Source organism: Mobula hypostoma, chromosome 19 (assembly GCF_963921235.1).
Source record: "Mobula hypostoma chromosome 19, sMobHyp1.1, whole genome shotgun sequence".
Lineage (NCBI taxonomy): Eukaryota > Metazoa > Chordata > Chondrichthyes > Myliobatiformes > Myliobatidae > Mobula > Mobula hypostoma.
The window spans coordinates 58398187-58419594 of NC_086115.1; the positions used below are offsets into that span (position 1 = coordinate 58398187).

Sequence of the window (21408 nt, forward strand, 5' to 3'; positions counted from 1 at the left end):
AGTACAATCACACCTGTTCTCACCTATCACCTGCCAGCTTGTACTCCTTCTCCTCCCTCCCTCCACTTTATTTTGACTTCCACGCCTTTCCTTTCCTGTCCTGATGAAGGGTCTCGGCCTGAAATGTCAACTGTTTATTCCCCTCCATAGATGCTGCCTGCAGGATCTCACGTTAACAGATAGATAGAGTTGTTCTTAATATTTTCACACATTAAAAGTCAGTCAGGTCACAGCAGTCATCTCTGAGTGCAGTAGGATAACTCATTCCATATGGAATGACCATTTTACAACACCCCAAATTATACAATACAAACATGGACGCACTGACAACTATTCCACTTGCTAGCCCTGCCTGAAACAAATTCAAACCCTTTGACTCGAAGGCAGAAACGTTTGCAATAAGCCATTGCAAAAGGCAGTGTAGACGTGAACAAATTGAAATGATGGGAGTGTCACAGAGTCATGCAACACAGATGCAAGATCAAAACAGATTCACAGGTTTGGTGAATGAGACAGAAGACAATGACTATGAATAAGCGTATTAGTCATTTATTTACAAAGAGTAAAAGATTCGACTGAACATCTAAATAACTGAATTACACAGACTACAAAGCCAGACTGCAACTTAGCTTATAGTGTGCATCTGGAGTGCCTCAGCACTGCACAAGACCACGGTATGAAACAGACCTTGGGGACAAAGGAAAGAGGCCGAGCCTCCTGCATTTGTAATTCTTATACCCCTGAGCTGCCTGAGAACAGACATCAATGCCGTGGCGCACGATGGGAAAGAGCTGCTGCATCTTTCAAACCGGCCAACTGACGATCGCACAATGGAAGTGGCCTTCAACAAACAAGGGAAAAAACCCTCACATAGCAGCAGAAACAGGCCCTTCAGCACAACTCACTCATGCTGACCAAAATGTTCATCACAGCTAGTCCCATCTGCCCATGTTTTCCCCATATAACAGTTTGTGAACTTCTACCGAATAGATAATATGATCATCAGCAGCCATATTGTTGTTCTCTGGAAGAAGCAAACTTCTGATTAAATTTTAACTACGTGAGAAATAAAGCAGAGTCCAGCAACTTACATCACTGATGTTGTAGGCGTTGATTCGCGCTCGCTTGAAATCAGGGTGGTCAGGTGGTATTGTAGATCTATGCATAGTCTGTGCATATCTGGATCGGTACAATCTCTGAAACACAGTGCACCACTAAATTAGATTTCAAACCCAGTTCTCCCTCCAAATGGAGGTGGAGTTGCCATTAGCTCATTGTTGATCAGCAAAGGCCAAAAACGGCCATTTGACTGAATAACAAACAAACCTACTTGGATATTTATATAGTTTCTAACACACTGTCAAATTATGGGAACACTTATTACTTTTCTTCACTGATACAAGATACCAGTAACTGAAAATTCAATTCTAACTTGATTATATTTAGACCTGTCCAGCACTGAATTTGAGACAGAAGATACCATTAACAGCAAATTAAATGATATGAGGCCAAAGAGGCCACAGAGTGGCACTGCACAGTTACAGGACCTTCAGACCAACTGCTCCACTACTACCAAGTTAAAGGTGGTTCATTGCAACATTGCATAAAGATAATCATTGCCTGCTACTTCTAAAGATGACTAATCAACACTTGGAAACCTAAAATTTGGAAGCAAAAAATCTACATTTGGAAAGTAAGTTCATCATTAACTTACATTAGAATATTCTCTTTTACCTCTCAAAAAAGTCAAACTCCGTTACTTCATTTGTACAATAAACATCAGAACCAGATTGCAGCAATGGAACTGGACTTTGCCTTGCCTTAAATAACTGGAAGAAATTAATTAAGCTCTTAAGATTAAACCATTCTCCCCAGCCCAAGCCCAAATGACCCAATTATATGTACTGGACTGGGCTGACGGTACATTCCAATAAAGCATTTGGATTCAGCTCAGCTTGGGCTGTGCAGATCTGTGTGATTTGCTGAATATTACCACATCTCTCCTCTGTCTTCAATATTTCTTGTATTTCCTGTGACAGACTAATAGCCATCTCTGAATCTTTGAACAGCGTCTTTTATGCGAGGGGGAGGGGCTAAGGCACAGTATCAAAATAAGCTGCAGAGTTGTAAACTTAGTCAGCGTCATCATGGCATGAACCTCTATAGTATCCAGGGCATCTTCAAGGAGCGATGCTTCAAAAAGGCAGCATCCATCAACAAGGGCCAACATCATCCAGGACATGCCCTTTTCTCAATGCTACCACCAAGGAGGAGGTACAGAAGCCTGACTCAATGATTCAGGAACAGCTTCTTCCCATCTGCCATCAGATGCCTCAATGGACAATGAACCCATGAACATTAACTCACTACCTTTTTATTTCTAGTTTTTCACTACATAGTTAATGTAACTATATATAAATGTACTGTTTATATATATATTATCTATAAAAAGTACTTACACCCCTCAGAAGTTTACATGTTTTATTGTTTTACAACATTTAATTTGGCTTTTTTTTTGCATTGATCAACAGAAAAAGATTCTTTCGTGCCAAAGTGAAAACAGATCTTTACAAGTGATCTAAATTAATTACAAATATAAGATACAAAATAATTCATTGCATAAGTATTCACCCCCTTTGATATGACACACCAAATCATCACTGGTGCAGCCAATTGGTTTTAGAAGTCACATCATTAGTTAAATCAATTTCAATTGATTGTAGTAAAAATACACCTGTATCTGGAAGGTCCAACTGCTGGTGAGTCAGTATCCTGGCAAAAACTACACCATGAAGACAAAAGAGCGCTCCAAGCGACTCCACGAAATAGTTGTTGAAAAGCACAAGTCAGGAAATGGATACAAGGAAATTTCCAAGTCACTGAATATCCCTTGGAGTACAGTTAAGTCAATCATCAAGAAATGGAAAGAATATGGCACAGCTGTAAATCTGCCTAGAGCTGGTCAGCCTCAAAAACTGAGTGACCATGCAAGAAGAGAACTAGTGTGGGAGGCCACCAAGAGACCTAGGACAGCTCTGAAGGAGTTACAAGCTTCAGTGGCTGAGATGGGAGAGACTGCAATTACAACAACTGTTGCCCGGATGCTTCACCTGTTGCAACTTCATGGGAGAGTAGCAAAGAGAAAGCCACTGTTGAAAAAAAACTCACATGAAATCACGGCTAGGGTTTGCCAGAAGGCATGTGGGAGACTCTGAAGTCAGCTGGAAGAAGGTTCTACAATCTGAAGAAACTAAAATTGAGCTTTTTGGCCATCAGACTAAACGCTACGTTTGGCATACGCCAAACACAGCACATCATCAAAAACACATCATCCCTACCATGAAGCATGGTGGTGGCTGCATCATGCAGTGGAGATGCTTCACTGCAGCAGGCCCTGGAAGGCTTGTGAAGGTAGAGGGTAAAATGAATGCAGCAAAATACAGGGAAATCCTGATTCACTCTGCAAGAGAACTGCAACTTGGAAGAAGATTTGTTTTCCAGCAAGACGATGAGCCCAAGCATCCAAAGCTACACAGGAATGGCTTAAAAACAACAAAGTTAATGCCCAGGAGTGGCCAAGTCAGAGTCTAGACCTCAATCCAATTGAAAATTTATGGCTGGACTTAAAAAGGTCTGTTCACTCATAATCTTCGTGCAATCTGAAAGAGCTTGAGCAATTTTGTAAAGAAGAATGGGGGAAAATTGCAGTGTCCAGATCTGCAAAGCTGATCCACGCAGACTCAAGGCTGTAATTGCTGCCAAAGTTGCATCTGCTAAATACTGACTTGAAGGGGGTAAATACTTATGCAATCAATTATCTTATGTTTTATATTTGTAATTAATTTAGATCACTTTGTAGAGATCTGTTTTCACTTTGACACAAAAGCCTTTTTCTGGTGATCAGTGTCAAAAAAAAAAGCCAGATTAAATCCTCTGTCATTCAATGTTGTAAAACAATAAACATGAAAACTTCCAAGAGAGGTGAATACTTTTTAGTGGGACTGTATATTCACGTTCACGTAATTCATGCTCTTTTTCATTACTATGCATTGCATTGTACTGCTGCCACAAAGGCAACACATTTCATGACATATACAGGTGATATTAATTCTGATTGTTATGTTTATGTCATGATTGAGTCAGGACCCTGAGGAAAAAAAGTGTATGCATGTGGCTCGAGTCAAATTCAGATTTGCCATGAACAGGTTGGGACAGGTTTTATTTTTACATTTAATCAAACCCAAAGAGGGCTGTGCATTGAACAATACAAGTACACCATACCACAACAGTCATGAATAATTTACCTGGTGAATGGCAGCAACGTAGTCAAGATCTAAAGCCTAGAAACTAGTCAGGCACCTTTTCGGCATTAAGCATGCAAAATTCACTTTTCTGCTGGGATCATGTCTAGTTAGAATCATGTTTGTTGTGGATCTGGACAAAGCACTTCCTTGCAAGAGTTCTTTTAGTAACCATGACCTTACACAACAGGAGGCCTGCAATAAATAACGTCAGTAACCAAGCATTCCACATTTCTGCCTGCCTGATAAACTGGGCCTTCAGGCTCCACAGCATTGTTGCTTTGCACGGTCCCGTAGCATATATTGCAAGGCCAATGGTTTACACACAATTTAAATCAGTTCTCTGATGACACTGAGTGACCCATCTACACAAATTCAGAGCTGACTGCTGCTGCTCAAACACCTTCCAGCACTATTAAGTATGTGTCCTCTAATATTGAGTGCCTTCTCCAGCAGCTGCCTGCTGAGGTACTGCTTCCACACACAGCAGGCTGCACAGCACTATCAGAGGTTGTTATGACCAGGGCTGGCTGAGCCAGGTCAGCTGGGCTCCTCGTGGCAGGAGGCCTACTCACAAAGAACCCGGGCCTGCCAGACACCAGATCCTGCTTAGGCTTTGCTGACGCATTGACAGCTCAGGGTTTCCTGAGTTTGTGACCATTGAAATGCTCAGCAGCCCCTTTGGCCACACTCTCATCCCTCTCACAATGCACACTGGCAGTGAATGAACCCAGGTGAGAAGGAATGGCAGACTCTCATTTAGAGACGGAAACAAGATAGGAATTCCAATGGAACATCAGGGGCACGCCCGAACGACACTGTGAGACAAATCATTCCCAACACAAGGACCCTGCGATAAGTGCTAATCGGGAGTCCACTTTAAATAATCACAGAATGCAGAAAACCCATGCCAGTCACAATTAACTTGACAAGGTGAACCAGAAATCACAAGGGCTTAACGACTCTAGTTAAGATAACAATTAGTAAACACAGATGCTCAAGAAACCCAGAAACCCAACATTCTACAGCACGGCACAGAGGCTCACAGGATTCCTGACAATTCGGAATTGTTCTCTCGGTGCAATTCAAGATAATACTGTTGCACAGCTCCCCCACCACAGCATTTTTCCAAGTGATGGCCCCAGATCTCGGCTGCACCTCCCAAATGGCTGCTCACTTTGTAAAAGCTTTTTCAAATACATAAAAAATAAAAGAGAGATGAGAGTGGATGTAAAACTACTAGAAAATAAGGCTGGAGAAATAATAACAGGAGACAAGGAGATGGCAGATGAGCTAAATGAGTATTTTGCATCAGTCTTCACTGTGGAAGACACTAGCAGTGTGCCAGATATTGAAGGGTGTGAGGGAAGAGAAGTGAGTGCAGTTACTATTAGAAGGGAGAAGATGCTCAAAATCTGAAAATCCTAAGGGTACATAATTCAGCCGGACCAGATGAACTGCACCCTAGGGTTCTGAAAGAGGTAGCAGTAGAGATTGTGAAGGCACAAGTACTGATATTTCAAAAAACCATTAGACTCTGGCTCGGTGCCAAATGTCTCTCCACTCTTTAAGAAAGGAGGAAGGCAGCTGAAAGGAAATTATAGACCAGTTAGCCTGACCTCAGTGGTTGGAAAGATGTTGGAGTCAATTGCAAAGGATGAGATGATGGAGTACTTGGTGACACAGGACAAGATAGGACAAAAGTCAACATGGTTTTCTTAAGGGAAAATCTTGCCTGATGAACCTGCTGGAATTCTTTGAGAAGATTACACATAGGGTAGATAAAGGGGATGCAGTTGATGTTGTACATTTGGACTTTCAGAAAGTTTTTGATAAGGTGGCACACATGAGGCTGCTTACCAAGTTAAGTGCCCATGGTTAGAGCATTGGCCGATTGGTAGGAGGCAGTGAGTGGGAATAAAAGGATCCTTTTCTTGTTGGCTGCCAGTGATTAGTGGTGTTCTGCAGGGGTCGGTGTTGGGACCGCTTCTTTTTATACTGTATATCAGTGATTTAGATGATGGAATAGATGGCTTTGTTGCCAAGTTTTCAGATGATATAAAGATTGGTGGAGGGGCAGGTAGTGTTGAAGAAACAGGTAGGCTGCAGAAGGACTTGGACAGATTAGGAGAATAGGCAAGAGAGTGGCAAATCAAAAATAATGTTGGAAAATGCATGGCCATGCACTTTGGCAGTAGAAAGTGCAGACTATTTTTTAAATGGGGAGAAAATCCAAAAATCTGAGAGGCAAAGGGACTTGGGAGTCCTTGTGCAGAACATCCTAAAGGTTAACTTGCAGGTTGAGTCAATGTTGAGGAATGCAAATACAATGTTAGCACTCTCTACTCCCTGGCTGCTCCCACTAATGCTGTTCTGCTCTATAGCAGCAGAGTACAGGTACAATGAGAGCCAGTAACTAACAAGATCATAGTAACTAAACACCTGCAACAGTCCAGGGTACTATGGTGTTATAGTACTTGTCACACAGATGCAGGACTTATTATTGCATAGAAACATAGGAGCAAGAGTCAGCCATTCATCCCTTCAATCCTGCTCTCCCACAATGCAATCACAGCTGATCCTTTATCTTATTATATGTTTCTACACATTCTCCCAAGCTCCTTGATACATAGATATCTATCTAGCTTAAATGTAATCAGCAACATGGCTTCTAGAATAGAGAATTCCAGAGGGATACCATTTTCTGAGAGAAGAAATTTCTCCTCCCCTCAGTCCTAAATACCTTACCCCTTAATTTGAGACTGGGTCCATTGGCCACTATACAGACCAAAACCAGTGGCCAAAAACTAGGGGGAAAGCAGGAAAGACAGAAACCCTAAAGCCGTAAGTTCAACTTATAGGACAATGGGAGCAGGATGAAAAAGGCTGTTGACCTAAAATCATAACTTCATTTGTATCTCTGACTTACAGCATGATGGTATGAATGTCCAATTTCATTCAGAGTTAATCTTTGGGCTGCTATGACCTGGACCAAATTGCAATTTTCATATGAATTTGGAATAGAAGAAGCTTCAGTCTCAGAATAATAGGATGCCCCTTTAGAACAGAGATGAGGAGGAATTTTTTCAACCGGAGGGCTGTGAATCTGTGTGGAATTCATTGCCACAGTTCGCGAATCATTGGGTATATTTAAATAAAGGATTGATAGGTTCTTGATTAGTAAGGGTGTCAAAGGTTATGGGGAAAAGGTCCACATCAATCTCAGAATAAACTGTAAAGCTGTCACTTCCTGATAGCCAGATTATCATTACTACTACAATAGGCAGCATAGCCCACAACCCAGACTTGTGCCAAGGGGAAGCACTTCGTTGGCTGGGGTTTATAATTTTATATTCATCCACTTGGGGACAGGACCATTGAAGCGATAATTACTATTAGGCCACTGGCAGCATCAAATTTGACAGCACAGCTTTCTTTTGCCTCTAACTTGCTCCCCGTTCCTGTGAGAAAATCAGTGAATATGCTAAAATTACGAAAGGTTTCACTTTGCTTTCAATGCTACAGTCAAAGAAAAGGAGAGCGAGGTATGTTCTCTGAATTAATTATTGCCCTTCTGTCAAACTACATTTACTTATTCCGCTGAAGAAGTTCTATCTCAGATCTGAAGGGGAAAATTGGACGCAGCACCAAAACATTATTGCCACTTGAAAGGATACTTCAAATCCCTCCCTTAACGTACATCGCTGCATTGCAGGTAGCTTGTCTTAGCATGGATGATGTCTGCTGAATCAGTCACACTTGTAAACTTCAAGGTATCAGGATGCTGTCTGTACTTTTTCTAGAGAACAAAGAAATGGAAAATTTAATTAAATATACTGTTGAAACTAAAAAAAAAAGCCAAGTACCTAATAGAATCAGACTGTCTTCCACCATATCTGTTCTAGGAATGTCACTTCTGCTCAGAGATGATTATAATACACTGGTAGTGTGATAATAATCTTCATGTGTCCCTCCTATCAGTGCCAGTCTTTTCCTGATAAACATAGCAACTAATTCTGCCAAGGACACAGACATCACTAAATGAGCAGAAGAGCAAATTAACACTGACTACAGCCCTTATTCAGGGGCTACAAAGATGAACTTTATATGGGAATATTCATATACCGTCCATTTAGTATATAAATTCTTTATATTCCTTTTAGGGAAAGCTAAAGAAACAGACTCAGTTTATATCATGACCACATATTTAATTGCAATTCTCTTGACAAATTCCTTGCCACAACTTTCAAACTACAAAATGTTTACCAGGAATCTTCATAGATATCTGATTAATAAAGATTCACTTTTCATTTAGTTGAAAGGCATCTACAGTTTTCGACATTAGTCAGAAAGTGTGTCAGAGAGGCTTTGGGGGAGTCAGCGTGCAAAAGAGATGTGCAGTTAAATAGCAAGTGACCGTCCTCGTCGCTTTACTTGTGATTGCCAGACCCTTTACTAATGTGGAATGCTGTAAGTCCGACTCACTGATTTATTGGCGGACAGCAGGGGAACTGTGTGGCCTTGGTTATAGTAAGGACTGGGCCTCAAGCTGCTGAGTTTACAGCTGCCAGGAGAAAGGCATCGAAACCAATATGCTCCACTGGGGAGGTTGTTGTGCAGCATCCAGGCTGGAGCTGATGCTGCCCCCAGTGTTTGCTCAGCAGAAGACAAGCTGCGTTTTGGTTGGCTGCAGATTTCTATAGCATTCATGAACCTGGGGTCTCTACTTTTTTTTTGCGTGGCTGTATTTAACTGGTATCCTACATGTGCTTGCTACCTTGTATGTACTATGTGTGCTTTGTGCTGTGTGTGACTGGTGTACTGTGTTTTGCACCTTGGCCCCAGAGTAACGTTGTCTCTTTTGGCCGTATTCATAGGTATTCACGTATGATTGAATGACTGCGTATAATTACCTCACTGATTAGTGCGCCAGCCTTCTTCACTGTCTCGATCTGCGGAGATCCCTGAGTCATCCACGCAACACCTCTGAGAAAATTTAGATCAGACCTATATTGTACCTGTAGAAATTAGAGAGAAGTGTGTATTAATTTACAAGGATGAAATATAAACAGTCATCAGTTTCAGAAAGCAGGAACTGGAGGACCTGAGTTATAAGGAAAGATTGAACAGGTTAGGACTTTATTCCTTGGAATGTAGAAGATTGAAGGGAGATTTGACAGAGGTATACAAAATTATGAGGGGTGTAGGTACAGTAAATGCAAGCAGGTTTTTTTCCACTGAGGTCAGGTGGGACTATAACTAGAGATCATGGGTTAAGGGTGAAAGATGAAAAGTTCAAGGGGAACATGCGAGGAAACTTCTTCACTCAGAGGGTAGTGAGTGTCCAATTTGTGCACACCAACCAAGATGCTTATTCACACTAGTCCTATTTGGCCATGTTATCCCTCTTGCTGCTTTGTGTTTAACTATTTTATACTCATAGATAAGTACAAATTCCATTCAAATTTATAGATAAGAGTTAACCAATTATAAAATCATTATTCAAATGATGTAGTACAAAGAAGCTTCCAGAACTTAACAGAATTATACTTTGTATAACTGCTAGAGGCACATTAAACTTGTATTTATATACTACAGCCACTAGGAAGCATAGTAAGCTGTTACTTGTAAATAAGTAATTATATATGCAAGTATACACAGTTGCCCAATTTAGGAATGTTTAGGAATGCTATATGAGGTCATTAAGTCATTTGATGGTGGCAGTAAATAGGGTATTGAGGACATCAGAGATGCTAGTCATCATCAGCTGGATCACAGTATATAAGGGAAGAGAAGTTTATGGGGTAAGATTTTTAAGCAGGGATTGATAGGGGGAATTACCAGGAATAGTAGTGAAGTGGACAGTTTGGTGGAGTTTAAGGGGCTTTTAGATGTACCTACACATAAATATGAATGGATATGGATGACACACAGGAGGACATTTAGTATAAATGGACATAATGAATGGCTCAACATTGTGGACTGAATGGCGTGCCCAGTGCTGTACTCTTCTACAAGTCATTGGTCGTACTCTTGTATCACAGGTATTGCCACCACAATACCTGCAAGGGTTAAATCAAGGGTTGCTGGGCTGCGCAGCTCAGATAGCCAGAAGAGCCTATTCTGCACTGTATCTCAAACAATAAACGACTCATTGCCATGATAACTTAGGTGAAAGGAAATGATCATCCCAATTTATAACAAATATACTAATCTGTGTTAAACTATGGTTATGGACTCACGTCACTCTGCTGATTATATGCTTTCTTTGCCAATTGTGTCTTCATGTCACTTGGCAGCATCGTATATGAGTGAAACAACTTCTTGTATCCCAAGTCACTGGCCAAAGCCTGGGCATTCTGAGCATGCACCAGGTTCACCATGTCCATTGGTAAGTGAAACTGAGTTTGGCTTTCTTTTGATTCTTTCTTGTACAGCTTGTCGCTCTGTAACTTGCCGACTTGCATGCAGTGCAGCATTTTGGGGTCATCCAGAATGCTTCTCACACCAATATGCTTTCCCTTGGCCCTGACAAAGGCATTCTTGTATTGATACTGAAAAATGAATATTAGTATTCAAAAATTCAGGTGAAAAATTAATGCAAATTTCATCAAACATAGAGTACCATCCAAAAATCTTAGGCAAATGTAAAAAATGCTGTAAAACGAAGATGCTTTCAAAAATAATAAAATGAAAAGTTTCTAAATGTCAATAAATGTACTATAAAGAGTAGTAAACAGTAGAAAACCATATCAAATCAATACTTGGTGTGACCGCCCTATGCCTTTAAACGGCATCAGTGCTCTTAGGCACACTGTCGTACAGTTTTATTAGAAAATTAGCTGGTAGATTGTTTGAGGGTCACTATCATCTCACAGCTGCTATTGTGCCAATTCAGTAAACACCATGAAGGTCATCATCCACTGTTACTTCACTAGAAATAGTCAGAAACAAGGATTATAATTGTTATATTTATATGCAGAATACCACTAACCACTATGCCCTGGTAGTGTACCAGTTAGCAGAGTTTGGAATTCAATCCCTGTGTCCTCTGTAAGGAATCTGTATTCCTCCCCATGGAACGTGTGGATTTTCCCCAATGATCTGGTTTCCTCCCACCGTCCAAAGACGTACCGGGTGCGTTAAATGGTGATTGTAAATTGACCCAGGATTAGGGTAGAGTTCAGTCAGGGTTGTCAGGGGTTTTTTGTGGTGGAGCCACTTGAGCAGCCAGAAAACCCTCCTCCACACTCTATCGCTAAATAAGTAAATAAAAGAATTACTGTATGCAAATACATTTTATGCATGAATCTGAAGAGATTTCCTCTTACATCACTTGCTATTTCTCTGGATGCTTTCGCGCTCTGGAAAGGAATGGCTTCCAGGGTCAATTTGTACCCCAGAGCTTGCTGGTTCAGCCATGATTGTCTATACTTCACCTGCAGAGAGGCAGAATTTAATGTTAGTTATGTAGTTAAAAATAGGTATAAAATCTGAATCCATTGACCACCCAGGAGATGAATATTACCTCACTGAAATTGGCTGCATTAACCTGTGCCCTAATATATTCGGGTGAACCAACCACTGCAGTGTAATGGTGTCGTGCATCTTCTCCTGCAGCTTTGTACAAGCGCTGAAAGGCAAATCGAAGGTTCAAAGATTCATTTTATTATCAAATATGTATGCAGAGTACAACTCTCTGAGATTTGGCTTCTCAAAATAGCCATAAAGTACAGAAAACCATAGAAGCAGTTGAAAGAAAGACATCAATCCCACCCCCCCGCCTGCCACATGAAAAAATAGAATCAAAATCTAGCAGATTTCAACACCCCCCCAACCCTTCCCTCACACAAAAAAACTAACAGATCGCCCAAATCCCCAGCCCGCCAATTGGTAACAAGAAAGAATAGGCGAGAACACATAAAAAAAAACATAGAACTGTAAGAAGTTGATATGAACTACAGTCCAATCCGTAAATCGCAGAATTCCAATAACATCTCCAAGAGCATCAGGACCCAGCGGCCCCTCTGAGAGCAGCAAAATGAACCAGCGGTCTCTCCATGAGAGTGATATGAACCAGCGGCCTCTCCAAGACAGTGACATGAACCAGTGGCCTTTCCAAGAGCACTCATGGAAATATTTATGTGTACACTATGTCCCTGCATTATCTAGCAACTTCTACTCAACGTGCCCTTTAAGAGTTTATTGGCAGCTATTTAATACCTAGCATCTTGGAGCAAAGATAAGCAGTCCCAACATAAAAAGGAGAAGGATGGATGTGTGGATTCTGTGCTCAAGCCTTGCGTCGTCTGCAGTGGCCCACAATGTAAATGGATGTTGGCACATTGCACAACCCACCACATATGATGTCTGAGCACAAATGCATGAGAGAATTGGTCCCCAAAGCAAGAGAATCACAGAAACCGAAATAAAGGTTGTCTTAGATCAAAACAAAGAGACAGAGCAACAGAGAAAGAAGCAGAGATCAAGGAATCTCATATCACAAAATAAATTACATATCTTCAAGGAATACAACATGATTACGATGTTTACACTGGCATATTAGATAACTAACAAATAAGTGGAAGAGTAACTACAAGCTGTGCCACTGTCAATGAACAGATTATGAAAAGTACTGAACATGTTGTGTCTTCCTGTTAACATACAGTACTGTGCAAAATTCTTAGGCACATATATTTAGCTAGGATGCCTTAGATTTTTGCACGGTACTGTATCTGTCAACGCGGAGCGGAGAGTGAGTTTGCAAATCTGTCGGGAGCAGAGGATATTGGGAATGGTGAGGATAGAGCATTGCGGGAGGGATGTGGGACGGGTGGCAGAGAAGGCCTGCCAGGAGCGGGGCTGGTGGCATGAGTGGAGACACATCCTGCCCTGAGACACCAAGCAAGGTTATCTGACTCCAAAGAATTAGTTTATTGATCATTACAGAATGTCTCTTTGGTGCTTCCTGTTTCCCCAACCATGATTCCCCTCTCTCTGCCTCCTTCCCCCTCTCAGTCCACAACAGAGACCCATGTCAGAATCAGGTTTATCATCACTCGCATACGTTATGAAATCTGTTTTTTTTATGAGGCAGCAATACGTGCAATACATAAAATTCCTACAGTATTCTGCAAAAGCCTTAGGGCATCCTAGCTATATATATGTGCCTAAGGCTTTTGTGCAGTACTGTACTTTATTTGCTGGGCCAGGTTTCTGCAGGATCTCCAGGCCACTACCTATGCATCGTTTCTATTTCTTCACTAAAGCATTTGGAGGCAAGTAACCTCAACGTTGTCAGACTCAGATACCTCCAGTGATGGAAAAACTCATCTGTAGTGGCAACTCAAACAAGCTAATGTCACTGCTGGCAACCACGCAGGCAGTTATCATCTATGGCATGGCCGCAATCAATTCAATAATACTGTTCCAAAAAGTCAAGGAACTGTATTTGATCCTTTATTAGTAACTAGCAAAACATACAATCTTGAAACGATGCAATTAAGCGGTCAGCTGAAGATATGACACCCAGTGGTCCCCAGAACCAAAATGCCCAGAACAAAGCATGAATATGTAACTTATTCCCTTCATTTCTACCACAACCCCTCCCACATGACTAGTTACCGTAATAAACACGCAGCTCAAAATATGATACAAGGCTCCAGCACTCATCCTTGCTGCTTATAGATTCCAACCCCACTCTAAAATCCCCAGGCCCACCCCTGGTGTTCACTAATGTCTGGATCATATTCCCAATGTATTCTTCTCCCAGAGCTGCCCCATTACTCAAAGATCCCAAGACACAGTGTTCACTAGCACTATAAATGCCTCCAGTTAGAGCCCAACTTGAACACCAAATAGGAAACACATACCCAGATAATAAGGGCACATCCTGACTTTGCTGGCCACCATATGGCCAATCCTAATCAACTCCATTGACTCAGGTGTCACTGGAAGGACAAACAAACTAATGTCACCATCCTTTCCCAAGCCAACACCCCAGCATCAAACTCTTACTGATCTCTCAGTTGGCTGTGTTATGCCGGTTCTGTCATTTGCCAGCCCAGCTTCAGATTTCCAAAGCAGACAATTCCAAAATATGTCACAGGAAGGGACTGCCAGCTGGACAGAAAAAATCATTCGAGGATATGCTCCAAGCTTCCTTGAAAAGAAGTTCAATATCCCTTCAAGTCCAGGGGCTCCCTGGCCCATGATGGGTGAAGCAGACATGAAGCATTCAGAATGGTATTGAAGGATAACACAGAACATCAGTACAAGAACCCAAAAGAGAGTATCAACATATGGAACGATTCACCCACTTGCCCTGCCCACCAGCTCCTGCCCTTCTGTGGAGGGGTTTGCAGATCCTGCACTGGCCCCAAAAATTCCTCAGAACATCAAAAACCAGAGTGAGGGTAATTCATCACCAGTGCCATGGAACTGAGGAAGAGGAAGTAAGTTCACCAACTCCATTCCCAGTCCATCACAACAAGCCTCTCTTCCCTATGTAGTGTTGTGCATTCAGGCTATTCTATTGATCCTCTATCGTATGCAGCATGGTAATGTAGTGATTAGCACAACGCTCTACAGTACCAGTGACCCAGTTTCATTTCCCACTGCTGCCTGCAAGGAGTTTGTACATTCTCCCCGTGTGAGCATCCTCCGAGTGCTCCGGTTTCCTCCCACAGTCCAAAGATGCAGCAGTTGGTAGGTTAATTGGTCATTGTAAATTGTCCCGTTATTAGGCTAGGGTTAAATCGGGGGATTACTGGGCAGCTCGGCTTGAAACACCAGAAGGCCTGTTCCATGCTGTTTCTCAATAAGTGAATAATATTTCAATTCTGACTGGTGTTCCCCACAGTGAGATTCTATTGAATTGTAGAAATCAACTAACCTCGTTGGCGATGATGTTACTGAGTTTTGCATGAATCAGATCGGGTGAATCTGTCACTTGCGTAAACCTTAGTGAATGCGGATGCTGTCGATAATTTTTCTGTAAATAACAGAACAAGAAATGCTTAACCATTTAATCTCGTCCCTCACTTTGCTTCAGCTCAGTGTTGCACTAAAGAGATTACCCATTTTCACGTTGTCATCATGTCAGAAAATACTAATACTCATTGATTAATATACCGAACATCAGAGTGTAACAATATGCCAGCACGCAGATATATCAGTTTCTGCTGGAGTTTATAAAGGGGTGGATCTTAAGGTTGGCAAAGGGACAGGGCAGTTAATTTCCATAATGTTGCCTGGGGAGTTATATGCCCAGTACAGATACTATATTGTTAATTTTCATAATGGTGCCCAGGAAGTTATATGCCCGGTGCAGATACCATATTGTTAATTTTCATAATGGAGCCCGGAGAGTTATATGCCCAGTACAGATACTATATTGCTTTTCATTGCTTTTCATTTTTTTCATTGCTTCTAAAAGGATCTTTGGAGAAAGATTCCTATTCCTATTCCTGTTCTGACATGTTAGTCAATGGCTTTCTGGTGTGACATGATAAGGCCCCCCATCAGGTGGAGGAGAAACACCTCATATTCCATTTTGGTTGCCTCCAACCTAATGGCATGAACATTGATCTCGTTAAAAAAAATTCACCCCCCCTCCCCACTTCTTCTATTCCCTATTCAGGCCCTCACCAGCCTATCATCTCCCCTCCTCCTTTTCTTCCTCCTGTGGTCCACTCTCCCTTCCTATCAGACTCCTTCCTCTTCAGCCTTTTACTTTTCCTACCCTCCTGGCCTCACCTATCACCTTCTGGCTGGCCCTCCTTCCCCTCACCCCCCACACCTTTTTATTCTGACATCTTCCCCCATCCTTTCCAACCCTGAAGAAGGGCCTCAGCCCGAAATGTCAACTGTTCATTCATTTCCATAGATGCTGCCTGGCCTGCTGGGTTCCTCCAGCATTGTGCGTGTGTTTACTGACACTGGCACCCTCCATCTACATTCCTGTCACCATTCGCACCACCTAAGTATTAAAGTGTCTATGTTAAACACAAGAGAGTCTGTAGATACTGCAAGTCTTGAGCAACACACACTAAGTGCTGGAGAAACTCAGCAAGTCAGTCAGCATCTGTGGTGGGGAGTAAAAAAAATCTATATTTCAGGCCGAGACCTTCATCAAGACTACATTAAATGTCAGCATAGACAAAGAACAGATTCCTGCAGACCACCAGTTATCATTGAACCTCTAGGCAGAATACGGTGCATCTGCCACCTCCCACTGCCTTCTGTGGGCAAGACAATTCTAAATCCACATAATATCTATGTGGAAGTGAAGTTATACACTTTGGCAGATCAAACTTGAAAATAGAGTAACAATGTACACCAAGCATCTACAAAGATGGCACCAGAAAATATCTATTATGTTCCAACCCGTATAAATGCAGATGTGTGTCTAAATTGGAAGGCTGTAATGCATATAGTTCACATAACTCCAGTTTAACAGCAGATATCTTGATTGATGCTTTTTGGGACTAGAAATTTTGTATTTATTCATTAGTGAAGGCCCTTTGGAATTCTTTGAATGACTATTGTCCTTCAAGTGGAAATCATTGGTATGGTCTGGATCATAGCATAGCGGTTAGCACAACAGCTCAGGGTGTTGGAGTTGGAAGTTCATTTCCGGCGTCCCCTGTAAGAAAGTTTGTACCATCTTCCCATGTGTGCATGGCTTTTCTCCAGGTGGTCTAGTTCCCTCCCACACTCCAAAGGCTTAGCATTCAGTAGGTTAATCGGTCATTGTAAATTGTCCTGTGATTAGGTTACTGTTAATTCGGTGGGTTGCCGTGAGTCAGGCTCAGTGGGCCGAAAAGGCCTGTATCTCTGAATAAATTAAGTAAAATCATGGCCTGGCAGTTCAACCAAACTTGTGAATTTGGAAGGAAAATGAAACATGTTTACCTATTCTCAATCAATTCCCTTTGATAGAAAATGTTAGTATTTTAGTAAAACTGGACCATCTCTCTATGGTTGGTCCAAACAAATTTTACCTCTGTGTAGCAGAGGCCAAGGCTTATGTCACGTAGTAATGCAATAAAGCATGAAGGAAGGTCACCACAATTACTTTCATCTCATTTTTGGCCAGATGGTGGCAGTCTCACATCCAAATATAGACTGCACTCCACAAGGGAACAAGTTCCACACCAAAACTTCAGGGCTGTACCAAATGTATTACTGAAATTCCCACCTTGGAGTAAGATTCCATGGCATCATTTAGAAATGGGCAGAGATTAATTTATACTTTCAGGATGCCAAAAGCTGGTTTATTTCCTGCTTAGCTTGCAAGCTTCCTCCTAGAGGGCCACACCTTGTCATGGTTTGGAGGCTTGTGTGCATCAATAACCTGGAGTGCCATGTCAGCTGGAGTCAGGGCTTTATGCTTTAGCTCTTGGTAGGGTCGCCCATGCTAAACAGGTCAAATGGTGAAGGCCAGGCTTAGAGTGGTCCACTGATCCTCCAGGTTTGGGGGTCTAGCTCAGGTTTAACACCCTGACTGGTAAAGCAAAACAGCAATGAAAAGTCCTTCTACATCTCAGTGTGATGGTATTCATGAGTCTCCCCAGAGACTTGCATGACTGACAGTAGTGAAAACCAAGAGGAAGCTACTGTCATGATGAAGAAAACCAGAGATGGAGGACCTCATTGCTGTCCTAAATGCCAGCGGTGTAATGGACAGTCAGTAAGTAGTTTGTAGGCTTGCACAATTGTTATGGTAACATCAGAGCAGATACTACGATCAAAGGAACCAATAAAATATCTCTCCATTTACTCTAATCTTAGATTGCACTGTCTGATTTCACAGTGTTAAGCAGCACAAGCATACAAACCCAATATCAAAAAATTCCCACCTCACTGATAAGATCACTCGCTCTCTTCATCCTTTCAATCCCCAACGCCCCTGTCGAAATCCAAGCCACTCCCCTCATGAATTTCAGGTCAGATCTGTACAAATTCTGAGAAAAACAGATTACCAAAACATCATGATCATTATACATTACTCAAAACACATTGGATAAAAGATTTTAAGAACGCAAAGTTAATATTTTTCCATGAGTGTTGCTTGTGAACCTGTTCTGGGGACAGTGAATAGATCGGATTAGATTTCGTAATTCATTAATTTCACCTCAGGAAAAAAATCTCACTGGGTGTGTGCCCACCTTTTCCAATCAGCACCTGTCCTCTTTGGAAAAGATCAAATTACACTTGTTTTGTGCTTCCCGGTGAAGTTTTATTTAATTATTTTATAGATACTTTTCTTAATCTGAAGAGATCTAGCAGTTACTTTTCTAATTACAGGCCAGCCCCATTTTTACAGGCATTCATAAGTCAATTTTGTCCATTAGTTGAAGAAGTACACAAAAATTATTCAATATGGTAACCATGGTAACCCTGCCTCTGGAATACTGCAATGAATGGCAAAAAATTGGAGAAAGAAGCCCTTCCCACCATTGTGCATATCTACACGGAGCGCTGTCGCAGGAAAGCAGCATCCATTCTCCAGGACCCCCACCACCCATCGGGAAGAAGGTCCAGAGCCTTAGGACCCACACCACCAGGTTCAGGAACAGTCATTACCCCTCAATCATCAGGCTTTTGAACCAAAGGGAATAACTTCACTCACCCTATCACTGAACTGTTCCCACAATCCTATGGAATCACTTTCAAGGACCCTTCATCATATGATCTCAATACTTATTTTTATTAATTAATTTATTTTTCTCTTTCGTATTTGCACAATTTATTGTCCTTTGCACATTGGTTTTTGTCTGTCCTATTGGGTGCAGTCTTTCATTGGTTGTATTGTGACTCTTGGATTTACTATGTATGCCCGCAAGAAAATGAATTGCAGGCTGCATATGGTGACATATATGTACTTCGGTAATAAATTTACTTTGAACTTTGAGAAGGGAAACCAATTTTGCCATCTATAGAAAGAAACATATGTATATACATAGGAGTTTTGAATTTAATAATATTATGAGAGACCATTCATATGTAAGAGTGTCCGTTGTTTCATAATCTAGGGATAACCTGGACTTAAAGAAAGCATTAAAAAACTGAAAAGAATAAATTTTACAAATCATGGTATAGTTGGAGATTAAGAAGTAGCAGAAGTGCTAGACTGAATCGCTATCTTAAAGAAAATACGCGAGGATACACAAAAGATCAGCGCAGGAATGCCCTTCCTGGTGTAAGGAGGCATGGGAGAAGAAATATTCAGAGCACCATTCCCTCTAAGCCGCACAGTAACAAACATGTGGACACGCACATAGCCTTTGTTGCCACGGAGCTCGAACTTTCTTTTACATGATTTTTTTTTTCCAAATGTTTTTATTGTGAAGCAACATCAGCTTAACCTCAACCGACAATGTCCTAAAGTATAATGTTTTATAAAAGTGCTATGCAGCTTTTAGGCCATGTAAAAATTTCCTGCTCAGAACAATGGTTGACTTGCGTAGCTATAAAAGAATTTTGGGGAAACCTTGGTCCAGTGGTAGAGCAACAGCCAGAAAATCTCATCAGAGTTGGAGACACTACCCTCCAGGGAGAAAGGTGAATGTGGGTGAAGTACCAAGCTGTTAACACGAACATACCTCGCTCTGTAAATCATATGCTCTCTTCGCCCAATGCACCTTCATGTCACTCGGTAGTGTCGTATAATGATGAATGATATTCTTGTAGTTCTGATCACTAGCTAAGGCCTGGGCTTTTCTAGCATGTACCAAGTTCACCATGTCCATTGGTAGATGGAAGTCTGTCTTTGTCTTCTCAAAATCATCCTTGTACTTCAGCTGGTTTAGACAACAAGCAATAAAAATACCTTTTCATTATTCCAATCAATGGTCATTTAGTCCCTGGAACAATAATACTATCTGTAAAGTTGATGAAATATTGAAATTTCATGGAAAAAGGAAGAGAACAAAGGATACATTATATCAGGGATTCCAGGATTATTGTTCCCCAAGGAGTTAGATTAGGGTCTAGGCCTCCAGATAGAGATTAGTTTTATCTGTCATATGTACATTGAAACATTGAAACATGCAGTGAAATGCATCATTTGTGTCAAATCAAATCAGCAGGGATTGTGTCAGGCAGCCCTGCAAGTGTCATCACATTTCTCGCACCAACATAGCACACCCACAACTCAGGAACACTAACTGTACTGTACCAGTTTGTAATGTGGGAGGACACCGCAGTATGCTGAGGAAACTCAAGTGGTCATGGGGAGAAGGTACAAAACTCCTTACAGACAGTGGCGGGAATCGAACCCTAATCAGTGATCGATGGTACCATAAACCACTGCTCTACTCCACCGCTCAACAGGGGAAGAGAAACACCGCCACCCCTTTCCTCCCTTCTTCTATCCAGAGATCATGTAGATACAGGAGAAGCTAGTGTTGAGCCTTCAAACAGTGATTCCCTTATCCAAGAGAACCAGTCAGTCAAAAACGTTCACTAACTACTGTAAATGTAAACATAGATGTCTCTAATTTAGCATTCTGATCCATACATCATTCTACAGATGCATAGTAGAGAGCATCTGGACAAGCTGCCTCACTGCATGGTATGGAAACTGCACTGTGATGGACTGGAAAGCACCACCACAGATAAACAAAACTGCCCAACGCATCACAGGCACCAGGCCCACCCGCCATCAGGAATGTATGTACAGAAAGTTGCCAGAAAAGGGCCAGTAACATCACCCACCCTACTTATGGACTGTTTGTCCCACTCCCATCAGGGAGAAGGTATTGTAGCATCCATGCCAGGACCACCAGACTCAAAACACAGTTACTTTACCCAAGGAGTAAGGCTGATCAACACCTCCTTCCACTAACTCCACCACTATTTTATTATTTCCCATCAGTCACCTTATGTACAGCCTAGAGTCACATTACGGACATACAATCAAACTATGATTGTATTGGTCTTTATTAATCAAAGTATTGAGTATAAGAGCTGGAATGTTATGATGAGGTTGTATAAGGCATTGGTGAGGCCGAATCTGGAGTATTGTGTTCAGTTTTGGTCACCAAATTACAGGAAGGATTGAAAGAGTGCAGAGAAGGTTTACAAGGGTGTTGCCGGGACT

The 21408-nt window shown here is 41.6% G+C and overlaps 1 protein-coding gene across 2 annotated transcripts in view; it reads right to left on the bottom strand.

Moving 5' to 3' along the window:
* The window catches only part of nrap (nebulin-related anchoring protein), a 119342-nt gene that overhangs the window by 8289 nt on the left and 89645 nt on the right, over positions 1-21408 (bottom strand). For both annotated transcript variants that reach the window (XM_063071983.1, XM_063071982.1), the window contains 9 exons: positions 19910-20107; positions 18164-18268; positions 15196-15294; positions 11830-11934; positions 11633-11740; positions 10544-10855; positions 9215-9319; positions 8002-8100; positions 1092-1196 (listed from right to left, as the gene is read on the bottom strand). In XM_063071983.1, the coding sequence (XP_062928053.1) occupies positions 1092-1196; positions 8002-8100; positions 9215-9319; positions 10544-10855; positions 11633-11740; positions 11830-11934; positions 15196-15294; positions 18164-18268; positions 19910-20107 (1236 nt within the window). The remainder of the gene's footprint in view (positions 1-1091; positions 1197-8001; positions 8101-9214; positions 9320-10543; positions 10856-11632; positions 11741-11829; positions 11935-15195; positions 15295-18163; positions 18269-19909; positions 20108-21408) is intronic.